The sequence below is a fragment of the Misgurnus anguillicaudatus genome, chromosome 20 (assembly GCF_027580225.2).
Source record: "Misgurnus anguillicaudatus chromosome 20, ASM2758022v2, whole genome shotgun sequence".
In the NCBI taxonomy this organism is placed as follows: Eukaryota; Metazoa; Chordata; class Actinopteri; order Cypriniformes; family Cobitidae; genus Misgurnus; species Misgurnus anguillicaudatus.
In genome coordinates, this window is record NC_073356.2 from 25400802 (window position 1) to 25415415 (window position 14614).

The 14614-nt window shown below is 38.0% G+C and overlaps 3 protein-coding genes across 5 annotated transcripts; 2 read left to right on the top strand and 1 right to left on the bottom strand.

Annotated features, from left to right (window-relative positions):
* Positions 1 to 256: 256 nt before the first annotated feature.
* Positions 257 to 4184, top strand: sgo1 (shugoshin 1). Of its 3 annotated transcripts, none has more exons than XM_073858368.1 (10): positions 257 to 408; positions 616 to 770; positions 1091 to 1290; positions 1433 to 1476; positions 1894 to 1976; positions 2072 to 2926; positions 3009 to 3149; positions 3224 to 3391; positions 3585 to 3750; positions 3885 to 4184. In XM_073858368.1, exons 2-10 carry the CDS (start codon positions 623 to 625, stop codon positions 4018 to 4020), a joined length of 1941 nt encoding a protein of 646 aa, XP_073714469.1. In that variant the 5' UTR covers positions 257 to 408; positions 616 to 622; the 3' UTR covers positions 4021 to 4184. The 3 variants fall into 3 exon arrangements, with proteins under 3 accessions (XP_073714469.1, XP_073714471.1, XP_073714470.1); XM_073858370.1 differs by having other exon boundaries at positions 3651 to 3750; XM_073858369.1 differs by having other exon boundaries at positions 3227 to 3391.
* A 1612-nt stretch (positions 4185 to 5796) lies between these two features.
* Positions 5797 to 7493, bottom strand: rpl14 (ribosomal protein L14). The gene is made up of 6 exons (XM_055220564.2): positions 7398 to 7493; positions 6702 to 6803; positions 6518 to 6612; positions 6303 to 6402; positions 5996 to 6049; positions 5797 to 5892 (listed from the first exon to the last, which is right to left on the bottom strand). The coding sequence occupies exons 1-6, from the start codon at positions 7476 to 7478 to the stop codon at positions 5827 to 5829; spliced, it is 498 nt and encodes a 165-aa protein (XP_055076539.2). The 5' UTR covers positions 7479 to 7493; the 3' UTR covers positions 5797 to 5826.
* A 1299-nt stretch (positions 7494 to 8792) lies between these two features.
* Positions 8793 to 11349, top strand: LOC141351479 (1-acylglycerol-3-phosphate O-acyltransferase ABHD5-like). Its single transcript, XM_073858387.1, has 4 exons — positions 8793 to 8925; positions 9429 to 9514; positions 9940 to 10147; positions 10237 to 11349. The coding sequence occupies exons 1-4, from the start codon at positions 8885 to 8887 to the stop codon at positions 10376 to 10378; spliced, it is 477 nt and encodes a 158-aa protein (XP_073714488.1). The 5' UTR covers positions 8793 to 8884; the 3' UTR covers positions 10379 to 11349.
* Positions 11350 to 14614: the final 3265 nt, after the last annotated feature.

Here is a 14614-nt window from a genome sequence, read left to right on the forward strand (position 1 = left end):
TACATATATTTTTTAAATTATTATTTCACGAGTTTGAATGTAATCAGAATGAGATAAAGCATATTTTGCATGCTATTCGGGCTCAGCGCTCGTAATTTTAGGTAAAAATTCCATATACATAAATGTAAATTCTCTGGCCGAAAACCATGTTTTACAGTATTTAAAGAAGAAATTATACACTACGTAGTGTATAATTTCTTCTTTAAATACTGTAAAACATGGTTTTCGGCCAGAGAATTTACATTTATGTATATGGAATTTTGCCATTAAGATAATGTCCGCCTTGGTTACTGCGCATTTTCAGGATGACGTTATGTCACGGAAGTGACGCACGACGCTTCCTCCAATCAGAGGTCGCAGCGGATTATTTCGAACATCAACGTCCTGTGCGGAATTGTGATACCGAAGGTATTTACTTAAAATATATAACGCAGCGTTCGTCCTAAATAAATTATTTATTCATATCGTTAAATATTTCTGTAAGAAAACGCGCTATATTGTGATAACGCTGAGTGTGATATGCGGATTAACGTTGAACCTAAATAAACGGATAGAGATGATGCAGTGAACGTGTCGCGATTGTGTCTCTAACATTTTATGTTTGGCTGTTTTCAGCTCAGATATGGCTCGGGAGCGGGTGGCGCAGAAGAAGTCTTTCCAGCAAAGTCTGGATGATATCAAGGACAAAATGAAGGAGAAAAGAAACAAGCGTCTGGCTAGCGCTTTAGCAGCTAGCCGTGGCCTGTCAAAGCTAAAGAACAAAAACACAGGTGAGACGTACTTTCCTTGTGGCTTCGATATTGACATAACCTTCTGTTCTGTCACGCATAAGTTAGATGCATGCAAACAAGGCTTGTTGATATTAATTTTTTTTTACATTTATGCATTTGTCTCAGACGCATTTACATTGCATTCAAGATATAAGTTACATTTCTATCAGTAGGTGTGTTCCCTGGAAATCGATCGCGTGAGCTTTGCGCTGCTAAGTAACGCAATGCTTTACCAACTGAGCCACAATAATTAAGCTATTTAGTTTATTTCTGGGTTTTGTCAGTTCTGTTGAAACAGGCTTTCATCTTTCTCTCCACAGCTACAGTGAAGCCGTTTGTGCTGAAGAGCGTCCAGGTGAATAACAAAGCTCTTGCATTGGCTCTGCAGACAGAGAAAGAGAAGGTACGGCAAGCACAAGGGGTCATTCTGCAGCTGAAGAAAGAAAGACAGGCACTCTTCTTTCACCTGCTGATGCTAAAGAAAACCCTGAGAGACCGGGGAGCCATTGAAAATGCTCAGGTAAGAAGGTTACGCAGGGTCACAGATACTTTTAATAAAGCTGCTCTGTAAATTTTGCTGTTGATGGAGTCATGGGTTAACTTCAAATGGTATATTTTTGATTGCTATTGATTTTATTTTCTGTTACTTCTTGTTTTTGCAGATTTCTCCTTTAAGTCCATCTCAACCTCACCCTACTAATCCTAGGTTAGTACGAAAGGATTTACGTTGTCACTTCATGCATCTTCAACTGGATGCGCTTTATGGATCGGGTTGCTATCCAATTGCACATGTACGTGATTTAGTGTAATTCACAAAAAAAAATATTTTTACATACTTAGCCACAAATGTTTCTGCAAAAAATTGTAAATCTGAATTGCCATCTCTAACGCTTTATGCAAATTTATGAATGTGCGTCATGAGATGGTTTTAGTGATGCCTCCTATTTTGAATATGTATTTCCGGGTATTTACACGCAGTCCTTTCTGGACAGTAAAATGCATTGTATGACCAAGTGCAAATGTTCACAAAAGTGCCCGTATGTCTGATCTGTCTGTCAGATAATATTTTATAGAAAAACTTAGTGGTTTATCTTATTGATGAATACATGTTACTGTACTACAGGCCAGTACACGTGGTTAACGCTGACATTCAGGATCATCACCCAGAAGAACCCCATGTGGAGCCATCTGTTACTGCAGGCACTAGTGAGCATCCATACATTGATATCTCTTTTAAAACTGCTTTATATTTGTTTGCAAACAGAAACAGCCTATATATTTATGGTATTGTCTCTCTGCAGTGGCTGTTTCTGGTTGTCGTGGTGACAGACAGGTTTCATTGCCTCCCACAGTAGGAACAAGAAGAAAGAGGCGCTCCGAAAACGTACGTAGACGGAGTGCACGTTTTGACTCCGCTTTTGAAGAAAAGCGTGTCACGGATGAGTTGGAACCCTCTGAAGAGAAACAAGAAGACTTTATTGACAACAAACAAATGGCAAGGCTTAGCGCTCCATTGGAGGATGTTTGTAACGAAGAGGCGGAACAAAAATTGCCTGAACAGAAAACGGAGCAGAACTCTAAGGCCTGTGTGCCTGACAGTCTTAACATGAATGTAGACTCTGAGATTTCTGAGCTTCCAGTGGTTCAGAAGAAACCCAAAAGGAAACCCGCCCAAGCGGCCCCTCGAGTCAAACCAGAGAGGGGGCGTAAACCAGACAGAGCCCCGTTGAAGAAGCCGTGGGAAAACACCAAACCAAGAGCTCGCTCCAAAAGCCGAGACCGCTCGCAGAGTCGTGCAAGAGTTGCTCCCGCACCTTCCGATCGGCTCAACTCCTCATTGGGTGGCAATGACACATTTGACTTTGACTGTGAGGAGGCAGTACATCTAACACCTTTCAAAGCAGTCAACAAAGCTGTTGAAAAACCATCACCGGGACCTTCGGTTACAGAGGAGGCCCAGCCCCATCCTGTTGCGATGGAGACCAACGACAGTTCCTCGGAAAGCGAGCCGGATGCAGACGATAGCCCGTACGTACCAAAGAGGAAATCAAGAAAAACTCGGAGTCCTCCACCCAGACGTGCTCGCTCCAAAAGACGCAGTGTTAACCGGGGGAAAGAAAATATCTCGCATAACTGTGCCGAAAGGGAGCACACGGGTAAGTTTACAAAGTTTTTATATGTAAAACTTTAAAGTGAACAATTATGGAATTATGTTTTTTTTGTTTCATTGTCTTAAAGAACAACACAGGACTGAAATTGCAGATGCTGGCTTACATCTATCAGATGCTCCTGATACAGACCCTCTGCCCCCAGTATCACCAGTCTGTGTTCTTCCAGAGAATTTCAGCCAATCAGATGCAGGCCAAGAGATCAGCCAAGGTATTTTTTTTGTGAATAGCATATGTGCTTGAAATTATTTGATGCATTTTAAAACAATGGACTTTTTCCCACAGCAGCACCTTTTGAAGTGGCGATAGAGTCTCTGATCCCTGTTACTCCTGGTGAAGAGGCAGAACTTATGATGATTGACAGCCCAATATTTGATTTTCCCAAGTGTCCTATCAACTCATCTGATCAGGAGAATAAAATGCCTTTGGTGATGAATAAGGGCAGAAGAAAGGGTAAATTATTTTTCTTCTCGTTCTTTGATTTTTCTATGCACACATTTCTGTCCTGTGTATCTTCTCACATCTTATCGATCTACTGCTTTACAAAATATTCACTCACTCACTTCACATTTGTTGGTGTCATCATTTTTAAAAGTGGTAGAAATGTGCTGTATTTCACACACGTGCACTGCTTGTATCTCTGCAGGTGGGCTGGTGGTTCGCTCATTTCTGGGCATAGGTTTGAGTGATGTCACAAATCTCTCCCCTGCAGCCTATCAGAATCCTGTATCTGCTCAAAGCACCCCTCAAGACTCCACTCGTAAGCGCCGTTGCACGAGCACCGTCAACTACAAAGAGCCATCCATCAGCTCGTACGTACAATACACGTGGATTTTTGTGAATAATATATATTTGTGTTCTGTGCAACAGTTGGTGTTACTTTTCGATGTTGTGTGCTCTGGTATGTATTGAATTTTCTTCTGATGATCTGCTTGTTGTCTTTTAGAAAACTTAGACGTGGGGACAAATTCACAGACACCCAGTTCCTCCGGTCTCCTATATTTAAACAGAAGCCCACGTCCCGTCGAAGTTCAATTAAAAAGATGGAAAAGTACAACGAGTCTTTTGTGGGCTGTCGTTAATTAGGTCAACTAAATCATTGTAAAATAATCTATGACCAGCATCATTTCATTTAATGTGCTATCTAACTATTGCATTAGTGTTTTAAATGTCTGTAACTAAATGTTTTTGTTTTTTTTAAGTCTTATGAATTTGTGAATATTAAAAGTTTTGTCCATTTTAATCATCCAAAGAATTTTTTCATTTCTTTAAAAAATATCTTTCAAAATAAGAGCACAGCTATATAAAATGCACAGCATTTTTGGTTGTGCATCATATATGTTAATAGGTGCATCAACTCATGTATCAGTCGGCACTATTTTTACATTTTACAATGTAAACTATGTTACAACGTTCAAAGTTGTAAAACAAATGTTTTCTATTGCAAATGCAATTATAAATCAACAATCACAGCCAGTGATTTTTGAAGACTGTAGCACCATTTTAAGTCTAGTAAAGTCTGGTCTTGTATCCTGCATGTCTTTAATGCATGATTTAAATCATTAGCGTTTTACCAGAAAGAGACAGATAAGGGATATAAGCAAAAAGAAAATAGGCTTTTTAAAGGTGGCATCTTTATCATCGTCCCATTTATTATTCGCAGTTGCTCAATGAACATGAACCTTACCACGATTAAAGGTTTTTAACCATACTGATAGTATTTCAGATGTCAATATTTGGTGTCAATATGTGAAGTCTTTATATATTTTTTTATTAATTACATAGGTTCAGAATTGTCAAATCCAGAACATTTCTAAATAAATGTATACACAAAAATTAAATTATTTATTCTAAAATATTAATTATTTGTTTTTGAAGGAGCCATACCATCTCCATTTATTTGGTATTTAACTTTTTTCATATATGAAAAATCAGAATATGAGTATAGACTGATATTTCTCCGCTCTCTTATCATCAGGGGTTTAGGATAATATAAACAGTAATAAATACATTCTCTGATTTTTTCCAACTAATGTCATCAGCTGGTACAGATCAAGCACCAAGTTGTCTGCTGTTTGAATTATATGGCTAAATTTATAGGGGCGGTTTCCTGGACAAGATTTAGATTAATCCAGCACTAACCTTAGTTATATTGGGGCATTTAAGCAGTTTCTACAAACATGGTTTACAAAAAAAAAACAATACTTGAGACAAAACAATGGCACTGATATATGTTAAGATATGTCCATGCAAGATGTTTTTAAATTAAGGCAGCTCAAACATGTATTTTAGTCTGGGAAACTTCCACGTGGTGTTTGCCGCTAGCAACATCATACTTGATTGTAAGACCACAGATACTCAATAATGTACGCTTGAATGCACCGATATTTTAAAACATTACACAACTGGTGTGGTTGTATTTATGTTCTTTATGAAATCATACCCAAGTCATGCTGCATGATTTACATTTCGTCTCCAATCTCTTATACGCTCACTGATAGACCAAAAATGTTGCAGCCTTAACATGTCAATTTTGAATAGCATATGAAATGTGATGTCTCTGTCTCAGTGCAAAACCAGTTTTAACCCCCTAAGACCCAAGTTTTGCTTTGTCTTTTTTCTGATTTCTTCCAGCTATTTTGGGGTTAGGAAGAACCTGTAAATATAATTACCAAATATTTTTCATTATACATTAAGCAGTGTACTCGTCCATGTTTGGGCACAACAGGTTCCAGTTACACAGAATTAAGTATTATGATACAGAAAACAAATATATTGAGTCTTAGGAGGTTAAAAACACAACAAGCAAATGGAGCAAACTATAAAATGCATATTCAGCAACAGTCAGAGTCAAGGGCTACAAGTCAAACACGTTTATTTAAGATAGTTTATGCTTTCTTTTGAGCTGCAGCTTTCTGGATCTTCTTCACCTCGTGCTTGATGATCTTGTTCCTCTGCAGAGATAAAAAAAAAATAACAGGTTAGTTTGTTTCTATCACACTAACATATGCCATAAAAGGTACAATTTCTACCACTGTCTAAATAATGAAGACATACCATTCTCTTGGCCTTCATCACCTTGAAGCGATCAAAGTCAGACATTGCAGCTCTCTGTTAAAACAAGAAGAAATTTAGCATGCTGGAAAACATCTTCTGCAAAACAAGTAACTGCTCCTGACACAACTTTGATGCCAGGATTTAACAGACCCAGCAATAAGGTGCCACTCATTCACATCAAATATGCCAGGTTATTAATACAACACACAGAATTTGACCCAACTAACAAAATCATCACCAGCCAAAAAAATGACACTGTAAATGTGCTTGATGTTTTAATAGGGTTGTACAGGATCATCTCGTTTACCTTCTTTCTGGCCTCAATTTTCTTGGCCCAGCTGCTTTCTTCCCACTTTTTGCTGACCTCTGCCTTTTCCCAGGCACGTTTCACAAACTTCTGACGAGCACTGCAGCAAACCAAAATAAGCAATGTGTTAAATGTTCGCACAGAAGAATGCGATTTAAATTCTGCAGTACATATACTGCTTTAATAAAAACACAAACAATACTTTATCAGCTCACCTGTGAGGTACTTTGATGACGTAGTCAGTGAGCTGCAAGCACTTGAATGGCATAGCCTGTCTCCTCACGCCTGTGCATGGGCCATCTACCAGTGCCTAAATCAATACAAATAATATAATTCGTCATGTAATATGCCGATGACTAATACTTTAACATTTTAAAAACTTTTAAAATATAAACGTACCCTGTTTTGGTCAATGACATCTACAATCGCCACCAGCTTGCCCTCATGAGGACCGAATGCAATGAAGGCAACGCGGCCAATTTCGACAAAGCGCTTGAACACCTGGGAAATATACAAATAAAATAGGTTACTAATGCACTCACATCAAGAAACCAACGAAAGCTTCATTTGGGACCATCAATATTGTGAATACAAATGACATTATTTTACTATAATCTAAACATTAACACGATTACGCAAGTTTTGGACAATATCTCCTTATCTAAAAAGTGGCAGCCTGAGCCTTCATATTCACAGTAACGTTACAGAAGTACTCGCAGAGTGATCGCGCATTCATGTGGACAAAACTGAACGCTAACGTTACATAGACACGCCAACCACATTAATAATTTGGCTTTGTTAACTTAACACAACTCTTACAATAAGAAGCTGTGAAAACGCAAGACTGTTTGGTTGTAAAGTGCCTGTAGATTTATGTAACTTCGGCCCGACTCAGTTCACCACGTTGTTTGATACACGCCTGAATCACATAGATAGCGCTAAATGGTTCATATATTTCACAATTTTCCTTCATAAACGCTATCGAGGGGTACATTAAGACATTAAAATGCGTATCTGCTGCATTTTGGACGGTAACACCACAGAAAAGTACAACATTTTCTTAATTTCATGCTCCGTGTAAGTGAGTTCACTCACCATGATGGCAGACCGTGGTAGAAAAAGGACTAAAGAACTTCCGCTCCGGAATGATGAGGCTTCCGTTTCAAAACTGCGCATGTGCGTCGCGCTACAACCCGCCATGAAAATATTTAAAATAAGAGTGTATTAATACAGAAACATTTTTAAATATTTTAAATGAATATTTATGAAGATTTCAGACCCGTTATATATATTAATTTAATGGTTTTTAATGTATTTTATTTGTCCATTAAGTTATATTTTTGTTTAACAATTTGTTATATCATATTTTGACATGTAAGTGATTATTGCCTTGTTTATTGATGTGACTTGTAATAAAAATTTTATAAATCAAGTTACTTTTGTAATTTACTTACAGTAAATATAAGGTATATATGTGATTAATTGTCTTTATTATATATTTTTGAAACGTTTAACACATGACCATACAGGACAATTTCTAAATGATGGATTAGAACAAAAAAAGTATAATTGACTTTATTTGGGGAAAATCTTGCATCTTAACAATAAGTTAGTAAGCACATAACAAAAAGATTCCACGCTGGAAGTATGAGTGGGACAAATCCTTCACGACCTGGATGAAGGTAGTTCACAATGTGACCGCTGGATGGCAGTAAAACACACACCAGATGTTGCAGATGTTGGCAGTAACACGTAAATATAAGTTTTACAGTAAACGTGGCAAGTTTGTGCTGAAAATGTACTGTGTCTCAAAAGAAAAGAAGGAGGCTCGTTGGTCTAGGGGTATGATTCTCGCTTAGAGGTCACGGGTTCAAATCGCGGATGAGCCCTTGATTTTTATTTGTTATTATTTGAACTAGTCATTATTATGATAACTGACAACTAGGGCAAAAATCAAGTTGTTCTAAATCTGAAACGTCACTGTAGACTAAAAGACTGTAACTACACCCTATTACTTGTAGTTTGTATTTTATAGTAGCCTAGTGCACACTAACAGTAGAAAACTAAATTATACTTTATATTCATGCATTATTTACTAGTAGCCTACGTTTAAAAAAAAAAGTTTTATTACAGAACCATTTAAAAATGATATAAAAAGTTTTAGACAGCTTTCTATCTGTTTATATTTATTAATTCATTTTTAAAGACAATTGTGGAAATACTTTTTTACTGCAGTTTTATTTTAACAACAATTATTAAACAACAAAAAGAATAATAAAATTAATAATACATCAACTATTGTATTTTGGAGAATAACGTTGTGTAAAAATCTGTAAGAGTATATTTAAATAGGCCTATTTTATTGATAAATGTTTTGTTAGATGAAATTATATCTATGAGGTATCCTTATTGCAGTTGTGTCGCCCTCTTTCGGCGATGCAGAAAAAATTATTTGCTCTACGAGTGGGTGAAAGGTCCGTCTTTGCACCTTGGGGATCTTCTTTGACCACATCCCCATTTTAATACTGCCAGTTCACTTTCACACCAAAATTATGTGTCAGTAATGACAGCACAGAGAAACAATGAGAACAGATCGAGAGGATCTTGTTTTTTCAACAAGCAGGTAAATTCTGTCTTTGTGTATCTTGTGTGTAAAATGCAGTAGTTGTCTAATGGACAATTAGTCTCCAATTTTGTTATAAGTCAATGATGTAAGATAGTATTTTGATGATACAGTACAAAAGCTTCAAAATTGGAGCTTTGAGGAAAGAATGTATTTCCTTTATTGTAAAATAAATGCTTATTGCCTTCAAAGATTTTCATAAGTTTATAAAATCCAAATTCTTATCTCTGGCATGTTAAATCACATTTAACACATAAATCAGTTACTTTAATCAGAATAAGAACATTTATAAGCATTTATGTTCAACATTATTATGGCATTTGTATAATGAACATAAGTTTGGACATGTGTCACTTGTTATGAAATACCCTTGTGGCATGTTCTAAATATCCTAGCACTGCCTGTTCATGACACAATATTCAGATATAAAGCTTGATAAAAACATATCATGGATCACTTTAAATGTTCACGTACAAATACATATCTGTTTGCTTTCATTATAGATCAGGATGGATCTCCAGCTGGCTGCCCTCCTGGTGTCCCACCTCTCTTGCACATCTTAAAAAAGCAGAAGATAAAATCCTGAAAGGTATGTGTGTGAGATAAATTGTTGTAAATAAAATTTTGGCACACTGAAGCTAAAAATGTATTAAAAAGACATGCATGTGACATTTCGAGGAGTGCTGACTTTACATTTAATCCTTTACTTGATATTTGGCCAAGGACATATTTGGTGCATGCTTTTGGTTTCTTTGTGCCTGATTCCTATAAAACAATTTAAATTATTTTAATTAAAATTTCAGCCATTAAAGTCAAGTACACACAAGGACATGTTTCCATATCTAATGGGAACTACATCTGGACTCTGGGCTTTAATGAAACAAATTACTCGTGCGAGCATACTGGTCGTCCTGTCTGTAGTACTACACATCTGCAGATCCCACTAGTGCTACTGTATGGTTTTGGGGCTGGTGTGGGTCTCTGGGTGAAAAAACCTTCCTGTCATTGCAAAAGAAGGAAGGCCTGTATATGCACTTGACCTGTTGGGCTTTGGACGCAGCAGTCGACCAATCTTTGGCAATGATGCTCAAGAAGTAGAGGAGCAGTTTGTCCAATCTCTGGAGGACTGGAGACAGTCAGTCGGATTGGAACATATGATTCTACTTGGCCATGATTTTGGGGGTTATGTGTCTACAGCCTACGCAATGAAATATCCTAACAGGTGATTGTTTTTGTATTTTAAGGGGGAGAATTGAAAACATTGGGAGTCAATAAGTTATAAAGAATATGTTGTAAATTAGTTTGTCACAGAGTGAAGCACTTGGTGTTGGTGGAACCGTGGGGGTTTATGGCAAAACCAAATGTTCAGGAGCGCTGGGTTCCTGTTTGGATTAAAGCCATTGGTGCTGTAATGAACCCATTAAACCCTCTTACCCTCCTAAGGCTGGCATGACCACTGGGTATTCACACTCATGTTCACTAAATAATAGTCATTTGCATTTAAAGACATGTTCTTAGATCTGCATATACTGTATCTCTCTTACAGGTCCTTTTTTGATACTGAGTTGCTGTTCAAACGTGCTGAAAATCCTCCTTTTCGAAATGTACGTTTTAAATGGAAGTAAAGATAACAACCATGCATTAGGAAAATTAATAAGTGCTTTATAGGCTATATTTTCTATAGACGTGTAAAACCATATTTGGGCGGATTGTTTTTTACTTTCATTGTTTTTACTAGTTTGCCTGCCCATTTAGTCTTAATATGGAACCTAAACGAACGTGGCTTGCTGTTCTCGAAGGCAGCTCGAATCTTGGTCGGGCTCGAGACCAAATTCCAAGTAACAGAAGAGAAGAAAAATGCAGTGAAGGAGAAGAGATGCCAGAAGAATTGCGGCTGGGCACAGAGGCACGGAGACTCACGTTTACCATATGATATTAATGATGATTGACAAGTTTAGGTTCCTTTCAAACCTACGTTAAAAGTGTAGCTGTTAAAATATTATTAGCCTAATCTTACAAATGCTCAGACAGGTTGCTCATCGTGTTGTCAGCAGTTGAAAGACACTTAATTGTAGTGTGGGCATAGTGTGCATTTCATATTTTTGTCCTTACGAGCAATAAGCTGAAAGTAATGTAAATATCGCCCCAGTGGCCGAAACCCTCCGTCTTCATTTCCCGCTCCACTTTGCACCAGTAGCTACGTCAAAATCAATCTCTATGGCAACGGCACACCGGCACACGCATGCACGCACCACTTAACAGACAGAACTTTACACCCAGGCAAACACTGCTTGGGTAACGCAGGAAAGCGCGTTCCTATGGTCTAGTAAAGTAGTGTAGCTACCAATATTATTAGTGTAATGCGTTACTTTACTTTGTTACCCAAAAAAGTAATATAGTTACTGTAATCCGTTACTTTGTAACTCGATACCCTTATGAAAATTAACCATGGTTTTATTGTGGTAAAAAAGTAGTAACCATGGTTTTTTGGTCAATTGATTACTATGAGCAAAACCATGGTTTTACTACACTAACCATGGTTTAACTATGGTTTTTGAAAACCATGGTTGTCAAAACCATGGTTATTTTGTGGTAACCATGGTTTTACTACAGTAACCATGTTTTTTTTTGTCTTAACTGTAGTAAAACCATGGTTATTTTCGTAAGGGTACCCCCAACACTGGATGCTAACCAATGAGAATGAGTAAAAAATAATGAGTGAGTGGTCATAAGAGATATATCTAATGTTACAGAAGACTACATTATCTTTATACAAGCAGGATGTAGTCACACATATGTACTGTTGTCTTTAAGGCACTCTAAAACGTGCAGTTTTATCACACAGCACAATGCCACAGATGTCGCATGTTTTGAGAGAGTGCAATTGGCATGCTTACTGCAGAAATGTCTACCAGAGCTGTTATCCGTGAACTGAATGTTAATTTTTTTACCATAAGCCATCTCCAAAGGCGTTGCTCGTCTGCTTGCTTGTTGTCCTAATAGGGATCTCAACCTGACTACAGATAGCAGTCTTGAGTGGGCAAATGCTCAATTTCAATGGCATCTGGCACTTTGGAGAGGTGTTCTCTTCACAGATGAATCCCTTCACTGTACAGGGCAGATGACAGGCAAAGTGTATGGCTTTGTGTGGGTGAGTGCTTTGCTAATGTCAACATTGTGGATCAAGTGGCCCATGGTGGCGGTGGGGTTATGGTATGGGCAGGCATATGTTATGGACAACGAACACAGGTGAATTTTTTTGATAACCTTGACATGATCCTGAGGCCCATTGTTGTGCCATTCATCCACGACCATAACCTCATATAGCATGTCAATTAGGGCTGGGTAAAAATATCGATTCATCAAAGCATTGCAATTATTTGTTTCTCAATTCAATATCGATTCATCAAATCCTATGAATCGATTCAGCCCACCCCGGCCAGTGGCAGCGCTGTGGGCAACACTCTAGTGAGAGCGTTCAGCGTTGCACAAGACGTGCTTTATCAAAACAGAAAGATCAAAGGTGGCAAACAGCAGCACTTCTTTCAAGCCTGCACCATCAACGTGATCAAACATTAGTAATACTACACACATTATTTAAAAATATACTCGGGTACTTAATTGCTTGTTTATTTACTTATAATTGAATCGATACCGAAGCAAGCAAATCAATATCGAATTGAATTGAATCGAAGCCTCAAGAATCGAAATTGAATCGAATTGTGAAATTCCTAACAATACCCAGCCCTAATGTCAATGCACGGCCCCATATTGCAAGGATCTGTACACAATTCCTGAAAGCTCAAAACATCCCATTTCTCGCATGGCCAGAATACTCACCAGACATGTCACCTATTGAGCATGTTTGGGATGCTCTGGATCTGCATATACACCAGCGTGTTCCAGTTCCTGACAATATCCAGCAGCTTTGCACAGCCATTGAAAAGGACTGGACCAAGATTCCACAGGCCACAATCAACAACTTGATCAACTCTATGCCCAATGCAGTAAGGGGTCGATCACACCAAAAGCATTTATGGCAGTTGCAGGCGCCTTTTTTGAATGATATTCTATGGGCAGGGAGCGTGCTGCGGCTGGCGGCAAAAAACGCAATGCGATCGGCGTGCATAAACAGTCCGGAGCGCTAAGAGCAGAGAAGCGGCCAACGTCATTTGCGTCTTTCCATTGTACAATCGAATGAGAGGAGAGCCTTACGTTGTGGTGAGGGAAGTTTACAGTTGCTTTGAAGAACCGGACTCCACTCGCTCACTCTCTCCTGCGTGTTAGTGCACCTCTCACCCTTAAACAAGGTCAGAGCAAGCGCACTCTTTTTAAAGTTTCTGCTAATATGACTGACAAGATTGACAAGACAGGTGATTCGGTGGTTGCCTAGCAATATAAAAAAAACGTGTCGCACTGCTCTTTTTAGAAAAAGGCAGTGCATCGCGCCTTGCGTTTCAAAGCATTTAAATCGCTTTTGGTGTGATTAGCCCCTAAAACTGCACATTTTAGAATGTCCTTTTTTGTGGCCTAAGGCATGCCTGTGCAATAATCATACTGTCTAATCAGCATCTTTATATGCCACACGTGTAAGGTGGCTGGATTGTATTGGTAGAGATGAAGTCCTCACTAACACAGATTTAGACAGATTTGTGAACAATATGTGAGAGGCATTTTGTGTATATAGAAAAAGTAGGCCTTTGAGTGGCTGCACAGAGTTCTGATGATGACACAGCTCTTTGTGATTGGTTGCCTTGCTGATGATCCAAACTTCAGTTCTACTAATAAACATGTTTTATAACAGGTAAAACTTAATATACATGAATATGTTATATTATGCCATGTAAAAAAATGAAAAGAAGCGAAAGACAAAACTCTATTGGTATTTTAATAATCTATGTTTCGCGTTATCTTTGGGCATAAACAGCAACTAAAATATTCATGATAAAGGGTTTTTGTTTGCAACTTTTATTAAGATTTGTTTTTGCCAAATTCGCCATCTTGTTCACTTCATTCGTGATGATGAAAGGAAACAGCGCACACTTCACTATGGCAAGCAGTAGGTGTCTGACTTGACAGCTCCATCTTTGGCTCCTTTCTTGACAGCAAAGCGGCAAACTTTGCAGACCGGTCTGCACAGCACCGCATGAGATCGAACACACACATTCTCCCTTTACTTCTGGCCATATGGTATATGGATGGGGTCCGGGAAAATATAAACATGACCCTACAAGTCCAACCCTACATTTTCTTTTCATTTTAGAAGCTGTTTTACTCGAAAATCGCTACTTTCGTTTCATGACGACTACGTTTATTTTTTGTCCCCGTTCTTTCTTGGCACTGGACATTGCTTGAGCTGCAGTACGGTACTCTATGTAGGCTACAATGTATTTTTTAGCTAAGCTTGTTTTTGTCTGTCCCTATACAAATAATGAAATAAACAAAAAATGTCCTCTTTCTTTTTCTCTGAAACTAGTTCTTGGCTGATAGGCGAGTTAGCAGACTTGAATATAGACAAAATTAATGTTTCTCAGAAAGATTTTTTTTTAATTCATTCAACTTAGAAAGTCTATATTAAGTATCATCTGCACCAAATCAATCACAGCATCAGTGTTATCATTGCTTATCCAAAGACATTTACTTAGGTTAAATGAATGTCAGACAAACAAAACTGTTTAACATGCTTAGG

Excerpts from the sequence above, each read along its gene's own strand:
- LOC141351479 (XM_073858387.1), top strand. The coding sequence starts at position 8,885 with ATGAGAACAGATCGAGAGGATCTTGTTTTTTCAACAAGCAG. Across the intron at positions 8,926-9,428 it reads CTTGTTTTTTCAACAAGCAG|ATCAGGATGGATCTCCAGCT; the intron begins GTAAATTCTGTC and ends CTTTCATTATAG. Across the intron at positions 9,515-9,939 it reads AGAAGATAAAATCCTGAAAG|AAGGAAGGCCTGTATATGCA; the intron begins GTATGTGTGTGA and ends TCATTGCAAAAG.
- rpl14 (XM_055220564.2), bottom strand. The coding sequence starts at position 7,478 with ATGCGCAGTTTTGAAACGGAAGCCTCATCATTCCGGAGCGGAAGTTCT. Across the intron at positions 6,403-6,517 it reads GTCATCAAAGTACCTCACAG|TGCTCGTCAGAAGTTTGTGA; the intron begins GTGAGCTGATAA and ends GGTTTGCTGCAG. Across the intron at positions 5,893-5,995 it reads TGATGAAGGCCAAGAGAATG|AGGAACAAGATCATCAAGCA; the intron begins GTATGTCTTCAT and ends TTATCTCTGCAG.
- sgo1 (XM_073858368.1), top strand. The coding sequence starts at position 623 with ATGGCTCGGGAGCGGGTGGCGCAGAAGAAGTCTTTCCAGCAAAGTCTG. Across the intron at positions 771-1,090 it reads GCTAAAGAACAAAAACACAG|CTACAGTGAAGCCGTTTGTG; the intron begins GTGAGACGTACT and ends TTCTCTCCACAG. Across the intron at positions 1,291-1,432 it reads GAGCCATTGAAAATGCTCAG|ATTTCTCCTTTAAGTCCATC; the intron begins GTAAGAAGGTTA and ends TTGTTTTTGCAG.